Here is a 9,158-nt window from a genome sequence, read left to right as displayed (position 1 = left end):
GCGCTCTGCCATACAAGGCATTAACTTGGTATCAAGGACTCTTTAGCACATGCTTTTTATACCACTTCTTTGCACCCCCACCATACAACTTGTATCGGATAGCCAAGCTGACCGCCCCGTATCTTGATCTCCAGGGACCAAACTTCAAGTATTGTGCTCCACCTTTTGATGTCAAAATTTGCAGAAAATCCAATGGATCTAACCCGCCTCCAGGCAATTCCTTCAACCAGGCAGGTAGTCTGTTAAAGACCCTTTGCTGCCCGTACCACGTGAAAACTTCCTTGAATCGGGGGTTTATCCGTGTTTCTGCTATATAACCGCCCCAAGCGTCCTCTTCCGGGTCCAGATTTGTTCCCCACTCCACTGAGTTAATCTGATGATAAGTGTTCCAAGAGTTTTCATCCAGCTGTGCTGCTCCAAGCTCCAATGCCCAATTCACTGGTTCTGGTAATGTTATGTTCCACATATCCCCATCCATCATTTCAAAGGGAAGCGATGACTGATAATGCTCCATTCAACTTTGCATAGATTCCTCCTCATTTTTGGGTTCCTCTGCCTCCCAGTTTGTTAGTTGTAACGCACAAACTTGTCTTAACTTGGGTGGCTCCTTGTGCCATCCGGGAGCATTTGGTAAACATATAGGGATGCAAAGTCTTTGTTGTTCTGAGTCCATAAAGCTTAATATTTCTACCTTCTGGTTGGAGAGCTCCAGTCTGATGTTATGATCCGCTAGAAAAGGCCTACCTAACACGGTATGCACCGAACCTTTGACAATAAAGAAGTTTGCCAAGTGCACATATCCTGGAAATACGGTTACAGGTATATTTTCCGTGATTCCAATGATTGGTGTGAAATGCCCTCCTATTCCTCGTAATCGCATAGATACTTCCGTAGTTAAAAGGCCTAGCTGGTCTGCAAGATGGTCAGGAATAATATTCATCTCTGCACCAGTATCAACTAAAGTTCTGATTTTCCGGTTGTTAATGGACATGTCCACCATGCCGACGGGACAAGCATACGTGAGCCTTGAGTCTTTATCATCCCCTTCCATTTCCAAACTTGTGGAACCATTAAATTTGACGTTTTTTACCCCCTTCTCTGCTGGGTCCGCTTGACCTTCACCAAGCGTTTTGAGAAAGTGAGGGGCAATCTTCAAAATCTCCTCCAGTGTAAGCGTGTACGTCTGACAAAAGAATTTGTTTCGGATTGACCTGTCCATTTGTAGTTCTGGTTGCTCTCTTGGGTTTTCTGGCCGGAGATTCTTGGTCTTTGCCAATGGTTCTGTGACTGGTTTAGACCTGACAGGGACAATGACACTCTCATCCTTGTTTTCCTCCATCCACAATCCAGGAAAGCTTTTCCGCCTACTGGGTTCTTTTTGAGCTTCTTGCGCTTTGGATTTGGGTTGACTTTCCCTCTCTGCATCCTTGTTTTCAACAGGCTGGCTTCCAGAAGTCCCATTCTTTTCCTGTAGTCGCTGTGATTTCCGAAGGCCAAATCCTAAATTATTCTCCAGATCGTCCTCCCCCACATTAAACTGTGGTGGAAACCATGATCCCCATTCTTCGACTTCTGCTATTGCTGAGGTTGATGCCTTCTCTCCCTTACCTGTCTCTGAAGAAGGTTTCTTCTGTTCTTCCTCGAACCGCCTGACCAAATCCCTCACTGAGGAGTCTTTATCCATTATTATTGGCTGGTTGTTGGGATAGTAGTATGTTCCTTGGTATTTGTATACATTCCGTACTTTCAGATCTTGCTGAAGGCATTCACACTGAGTTACCAAGTGTTTTTCTTTACAATAAAAACACTCTAAAGGACCCAATCTTGCCCTCCCTTCTGGAAGTCCTGGTGATGATGGTCTGCCAAAATGTGGAGGAGCTTGCCGCTTCTGGTTGTCCAATGCCATGGTTAACTTTGTAATCTTGTCCTCAAGTTCTTCCCTGGAGGAGGGGGGCTCCTGTATTTTTACGGTCTTTCCTGCATTCTCTTTGGTAACCGATGCCTCATTGTTGCCGTCAAAATCCACAATAACCAGTGCTAGTTCCACATAGTGCTTAAGAGTCTTTAGATTTGGAACAATATTCCTCCCATCTTTTGTTGTATGCAGCTCCTTTGCGTGAGCTAACTCCTCAGTAACTTCCTTCTTTAGATCAGTGGAAAGTGCCTTCCATAAGGGGTCCCCGCTTTCCAATTTCAGGTTCCTATATTCCATCCTTGTAAAGTAGTCCATGATCTCTTTGTAAGTTCCAATAAATTTCTTATACTCTTTTCGGGTACTGATTCCGCCATTTGCTTGAGCCATCTGCACCAGTGTTGGTATTGCGTCCTCCTTATAGCGTCTTAATGGAGTAGCCCGACCCCATTTCCTAATCATTTCCTTTTTGAGGAGTTCCCAGTCACCACTCTCATGTCCTTCCATCTGTTCAATGGTTTCGCTGATTTTTTGGTTATGAATTATCAATGGTAGCTGGACTGCAACGTCTATCCCTCCTGCTTTTTGTAGAAAGGCCACCTTTCTACCCGCCTGATAAATAATTCGACCTCGGTACCATCAAATTGTAAGTTGGTCTTTTTAGTGTCCAGTACCACTCCTTTCTGCTCGTTTGGGAGACTGATATCTACTCTTTGCCTGGACTGCTCAATTGCTGGGGACTGCGCAACTGAATTCAAAACACAGTTGAATCCTGCCCCAATGGTAGTGTCCAATCCTGGGGTTCCCCTAGTGTAAGGTGTTGAAGTTGCAAATCGCAATGCTGTTGGTCTGTGTACCGGTGTCTCCGGTAAAGGTACATTTTGTGGGGCTCTGTCCTGTCCAAGAAGAGTCTGTACCAGATCTTTTAACTCTGCTACCGAATTTTCCATCCTTGAAATCTGCTCCCGTTGCTCTTGAATTATATTTGACTGATCCATAGTTGATTCTTCTTGATTAGACATGTTGATACTCTGCTTCTGATCCTGTTCAATTTTATCCACGACCTCCTTGAGTGATTCAATTTGTGTTCTGTAAGACTGCCGTTGAACCAAATCCTTCTCTGTTTGCTTGTTGTGTTCCTTCTGTCGCCAATGGCAGACTGGTCGTAATGCTGCTCACTTGAATGTGGCGAAGGGGAATCTTCCTGATTCTGATCCAGGATTTGAGTTGTTTCCGTTCGGGTTTTCTTAATCTGTTGCTGATCTTTCTGAAGGTTGTTGGCCACTGTTGGGACACCAGATGTGAGAACTCCTTTGGGATGGGTTGGCAGTCGTTTGAGGGGGAAATAACAATATGATATTCCAGCTAAGTAATACTACTGTTACGGGTGGTTTGAAAGACCTGCCCCTCTATTATACTACAGAATTCTGACAACAAATTTATTTATTGATGTGGCGTGACTTTTATGACAGAGAAAACTTGTATGTAGTAGTCTCTATCAGACCTAGATCAGTTTTAAACAAGAACAAGATGCGTATACAACCTCTATATGGCGAGATGGGCAAAGAATATAATCAAGTGAGAATATGTTTTGTTGGGTTTTTAATGGTTTCAGCAGAGGGAAGTGATGATGGAGTGTGGTATGAGATTTCTATGTTTTGATGTATGATGACTGTGTCTTCCATGATGATGGCAAAATGATGACTGGTGACCACTGAGCTGGGGTGCCTGGGTGATGATGGAAAAATGGTGGGAGGAGGGCCTCCTTATATATTCTTTTCTGAGTTATTTTTGCTGGTGAGGGCTGCACTCGAGGCATTTCTGCTGGTGGTGACCCTGTGGATTGCACTGCCTTCTGCAAGGGGTGCATAACTTAAACTGATGTTCCGCATGACAATGTGTGATTTGTACTTTTTAAGGCAAAGGCCGCCTAGGTTGGTTGGACTGCCAAAGTGGAGGCTTTCTGACCGCATGCATTGATGTAAGGTCCGTGCAAATCTGTTGAGTTGTTGAGTGGAGGCCTAGTCGATGCAGTTTCCAACGCGCAGGTTGCGTGAGGTGATCTGTAGCTAATAGTGGAGGCCTGCCTAACTAGTAAATCCAACTATACTCTTCTATATATGCATGCCTTTTATGATTTATGTGAATTTCCACCTGGGTATGGCCTGTACTAAACCTATAATTGTAACTACCTTCTAAACTAAAAGAGCTAGCTGGGTAGTTGAAGTGAGTGACTAGGGTTAAGTTTGTATTTAGAATCTATTTCTCTAATAATATTCTATCATATTCTAGTATTGTAGGCTGTGAGTTGAGGTTTTGGCAGTTTTGTTGTGCGCAACAGATCTGGATCACCACACCAGCACCGGTACCCGATGACACAAAGCGTTCATCCGTACATGGATGTCGTACCAGAGAGCGGTCATGAAGCCCTCCCTCCGAATGATGCCATCCACGTTCCGCTTATGCGCTACCAGCCAATTCGCCAGGTTCGCATGAGAGGGTATCTTGCTGACTGCCCGCAGAAAAACCTGGTGATTGACGGACCATTCCTGGTACGTCTGGAGGTACTCGCTCGGGTACGGAAAGCCTGTGTAGCGCAGTTGATCCCTGCCCATGTCGTCTGACTTGTTCCTTTTCTCCGCGTGGTGGAGGAACGCTTGCTCTTGCCACCACTTGTTGAAGATTGTCAAAGGTAGGGGGGCTCGGAATGCTAGGAGGTTGTTTGCAAAAAATTGAGGAAGGCCGATGTTGTCGTTGTTTGGGATTGCGGCGTTGTCAAAAAGGACTGCCGCCTCCGGCCCGGTTGACACAACCATCTCGTCGTAATCTCTGATCCTCGGGGTGACTGCCGGCGCTGGGGTTGGAACTTTGAACCCAAGGTGTTGGCTGGGGGCGGTCGGGTTGGCAGCTGGCAACGTGAAGGAAGGTGCGACCGGCGGTTGGGCCGGGGTCGTGGGTGGTCGAGCTGACAGGGTCCGAGGTTGTGGTACCGGGGCCGTTGGGTTGCTTGCAATGGTGTTACCCAAGCCCTCGCAGATCTTGAACAGCATTGTTGCTTTGCCGGACTGCCCTGCCGCTTCGGCCGCTAACGCTCTCCCGATCACTTCCAGCATGGTGCCTTGTACGTCCGCCTTCCCTTTTGCTCCTCCAATGACCCAAATCTCCTCTTCCGCGTCGACTGGGTTATCAGCTAAGCGAAGTAAAACGCTGCAAACCGTCAGTCCTGACCCCTCTAACCTTAGCCATGCCCAGCCTCTCCTGCCCCATATCCCATGCTTACCGGTGCCTGCCTGGTTCCCCTGATCTCCAATATCCTCCCCTATCAACTCCCTAAATTCCCCCAGCCCCGTCCCCCTATCCTCCTCACGATCCTCCTTGCCCCCTCCACCATGAAAGACCTGAGGGGACTAGGTGGTAGGTGACGTGAAGCTAACTCCAGCCTTAACTCCAACCACACACTTTTGGAAAAGTGGTAGGACCCCCTGATGATGACAAAGGGGCCATTGTTATTCAAGGGGAGTAATGCTGGAGTGCCACTGGAATTCCAGCATATTTTACTGAATGTCACCTGACACCTATTCACATCATTTTTTTCATGGTGCTCGGTCCTTGTCCTTGTCCTGCTCCCCCGGCCTTTTCGACGTTGCTCGGGTCGACCTTCTGGTTGGGCCCTTCACGGTTACCTTTTTTGGTTTCTTCGGTGGGGCCGGTGCTGGTTTGTCAGTTGAGCCTCCGCCGGTTCTTTCCTCTTCCGGTGGTGCCGGCGCCTCCGATTTGTCTTGTTTCCCTATTACCCCTTGCGACTGACTACCCGGTTCCTCCTCCCTCTGTCCACCCGAATTGCCTGTCGACAATCCTGCCGCCACTTTCACCGCTGAGGTCGCTGCTGCGATTGAGTTGAACATTGCGATTAGTTAGGTTTGATTTTATCAGAAATGACTTAGTTTTTGGCCAAAAATTCCTTGTGAAGTTTCCGGTGCTGTTGTGCTTGGCGTCTTGTGCTCTGGTGCTGGTTCCGTGTGCTAGGTCTCGGCCGGTACCGGTTGCTCCTTGACCAACTAGGTTTGGTCCGTCCTGGCGCGCCTGGGCTGCGCGCTGCGGGAGCCCTTGCGCACGCGCCCCGCAGGTGCTCCACTGCCGCCCTCCTTGGACTCGGCCCACCTCCCGCTGCGCTCCCGGTAAGCGCACATGAAAAATTACAAGATTTTAGTGCACTGTTTTCAGCGGCCCGTAGAAGTATTGCGCTACGCTGGCTTCTGAATTAGTGCAAAACTGCTTTGCTGAGCGCCAAAAAGCGGGAAAACCAGTAAACATGCTGAGCGCGGGGAAAAGTGCTACGCTGAGTGCTGAAACACGGCAATTTCCGCTGATCCCAGCTCTTCAGCGCACCCAAGCGCAGGGGTGCTATGCACTCTGGACCCCATTCTCAGCAAAGAGAGACTTGGCGCAGAATATTGCTGCGGCACAGGGCACTATATTCTCAGTGGAAAGTTTCTGAAAACATAGCAATGGGTCACTTAATTCAGCGGTCAAAAGCGTAGCGGCCCAGTGCACTATTCACACTATTTCAGCAAAAGTCCACTAAAAAGCGGGTCCAGCAGCTATCCTGCTTTTGCTGCACTGTTTTGTAGCAAAAGCAAACAAAAAATACTCTGGTGCTGAAAATAGCAGTCCCCTGCTACTGCTATTTTGCTGATTGGCGCCAGGAATAGCAGGTAGCCGCTGCGCTGTGCTTTTTTGCCGCTGTTTTTAGTGTAGCATAGCACTGAGCAGTTGTGGTGCTGCTGTCAGCTTCCACACCAGAATTGCTAGGGGGGTAGCCCCTTGGTGAAACAGAGAACCTGCGGTTGCAGGGCTCTCCTTCAGACAGGCTATGTTAAGCTTGTCTTTGCCTCCTTGACTTCTGGATTCCTCCGCCCTGCTATTGCCCTGCTATTGAGTCCCTGATTGGTGCTTATTCCCAATCAAGATTTAGCTACCTAGTAACTTTGATTGGTCTTCAAACTGTAACTAGCTCTCACAAAACTATGCAGCATTTAATAGTTGAGTGTTGTAACTGAATTGATCAAATATGGCATCATGACAGTGAACCACGGTCATTTTTACAAGCCAAAATGCCAATGAGTGGAGACTTGCTGATGAGACAGCCATCAAGGAAAAACAAGTTGACAAATTGAGATTGACAGCTGCAAGAATGAGGAGTGGCAGCGGCAAGACTGAGGAGTGACGGATGAGAAATGTCAGCAAAAAAGCACATCTTGCGGTGGCTGCCAGCATTGGCAGCGAGGCACCAGCATTCCCTTTGAGGCTCCAAGACTTACTACTAGATACTTCCATCGACTAATCTAGCACCACTCATAGGTCACCATGGCGGCGCAGCTTTTCCTTGAGCTCCTCGATCTCAGCATCCTGTTTCCCTTGGTCAGCCTTTAGTTTGGCCTCAGCTCGCTTGCGTTCCTCCTCTAGTCTGGCCTGCCTTCGAACCCGTTTGGCTTCTAGTTTGGCCTCAATTCGCCTTGCTGTTATTTCTTTGGCCAATTCTATTGTCTCGTCAGCTTTAAATTTCTCGTACTCGAGTTCCCTCTTTTCCGACTTCTGGTAGGCAATTCTTTCTTTGATAGTAAGACTATTGTAGGTGATCTGATTCATCAATAGACTCGCAGGCTTGTTGGTCCGAACCCATTTGGGGAGCTCTTCCAAGTGTGACTTAGGTCCAACATTTGCAAAAATCCAAATTAACTGTTCCAAAATGTCGTTGACTTGTTGGCCCAGATGCTGGCAAGCCGTTGGGAGGGATATGAATACATGTTGGACAGTTGGTTCGTTTTGCAGTATGGCCGGGACGTTGTCTGAGCGTTTGGGGCGGTTTGATCCCACTTTCCAATGTGGTGCCAGCCACAGAAGCCAATCTTGGTGCAACTCAACGGGTATCGACGTCAGTGCTGTCCATGCAAAACCACACATCGATATCACGTAGATTGGGGGGCATTTGTAATCGCAGTTTTCTACTGTTGCTGGGTGGGTGTTTGGATTAAGCTGATTATTGCTGTGAAATAGTGTCTGAGGACCTTCATGGGTGTTGTCACAAACTACACGAGAGCTGTAGTATGCCATTCTATCGAGGTAGAAATGCTGTTTAACTTTCTGCATTTCTATGTTGATAACGATGTCTTTGTCAGTGACCACGACAAGGTCGTAGCGTACAGTCTGGTTCAAATCGTCAGAGCCCGGGTGCTCATCAGTGGCGTATCGCACGCTATTGATTGTCGAAGCTCGCCGTGGTTGTTCAGAACTTTGCTGGACTGGACCAAGAGCGGAACTCAAGACTTGGTTACTACTTTGAATCTTGACGATCACGACGTTTTCCTGCTCCAAGATACTATTCAGAAACGATATGAGAATCGTGGGATTTTTCATAATTCTATTGAATGCCACCTCTGATGTTGGCGCAATCAGCTCTGGCATGTTGGCGACTGGGATGACGCTGGTGGTAAATTTCAAACGCGATTAGTGGTGAAAAAATATCCGGTTGACGAAGGAATGAGTACAGAGCTTGATGGTAGATGTGAGACGACACCCGGTTGAACCCACACGCCTGAAAATGGTCCTCTTGCAGTAGATTCGCGGCAACTAGCTTGTGAGACGCACAGCTGTGGAATGGAACGAGGAGGCCGGGCGATGCGAACAAAGGTGATTGGATTTTGATTAGTCAGCTCGTTTTTGTTTTATCGAAAAAAAGCTGGTGGATTATACGGCTGTTGAGTTGTGGGAAGTGGGATCAAAGGAGGGCGGGGCCGTCAGTTTTGTGGGTGGGAGAAGGGAAAAGGGGAAGGGGTGAGGGAAAGAGCTCACGATCACGCTGCCGGCGATTTTCCTCCGGTCGATTTTGTGGTCGGTCGCTCAGCTGGCTTGAAGTACAGCAAGGCGGCCAGGAAAGCTTGCGGGTCCGGCAGCCTGAAAATCGACCAAACAACTTTGTCGACTTCAGCCACCGGACCTGTATGCCCTTCCAAACCTTCCAATCATTCCTCCTTCTTCCTACTCCTTCCCTCCCAATCCCCCCCCCCCTCCAGCGAAAATGCCCCCCGACCCAATTCCCCCTCCCCGCCCAACCGGACCCACCTCCAATCCCCCCACCCACAATCCAGCCAGCCCGCCAGCCAGCCACCCGCCGAACCAAAAAAATCAATCCAGCACCGGTGAGCAGCGAACCTCTCTGCCCCCCTCTCCACCCGTTCCCAGCTGA

General features: G+C 48.4%; 2 protein-coding genes across 2 annotated transcripts; one reads left to right on the top strand and one right to left on the bottom strand.

The window, feature by feature from the left end:
* Nucleotides 1–4,924: 4,924 nt before the first annotated feature.
* On the top strand, nucleotides 4,925–5,215 carry PtA15_2A626 (uncharacterized protein; the record flags this gene model as incomplete). The annotated part of the gene is made up of 2 exons (XM_053166665.1): nucleotides 4,925–5,033; nucleotides 5,103–5,215. The coding sequence occupies 2 exons, from the start codon at nucleotides 4,925–4,927 to the stop codon at nucleotides 5,213–5,215; spliced, it is 222 nt and encodes a 73-aa protein (XP_053017864.1).
* Nucleotides 5,216–7,267: 2,052 nt separating this feature from the next.
* On the bottom strand, nucleotides 7,268–8,377 carry PtA15_2A625 (uncharacterized protein; the record flags this gene model as incomplete). The annotated part of the gene is made up of 1 exon (XM_053166664.1): nucleotides 7,268–8,377. The coding sequence occupies one exon, from the start codon at nucleotides 8,375–8,377 to the stop codon at nucleotides 7,268–7,270; it is 1,110 nt and encodes a 369-aa protein (XP_053017863.1).
* Between the last annotated feature and the right edge of the window lie 781 nt (nucleotides 8,378–9,158).

This window comes from Puccinia triticina, chromosome 2A, assembly GCF_026914185.1.
Source record: "Puccinia triticina chromosome 2A, complete sequence".
Lineage (NCBI taxonomy): Eukaryota > Fungi > Basidiomycota > Pucciniomycetes > Pucciniales > Pucciniaceae > Puccinia > Puccinia triticina.
The sequence above is the reverse complement of the archived record's forward strand: the minus strand, read 5'-3'. Positions and strand labels throughout refer to the sequence as shown.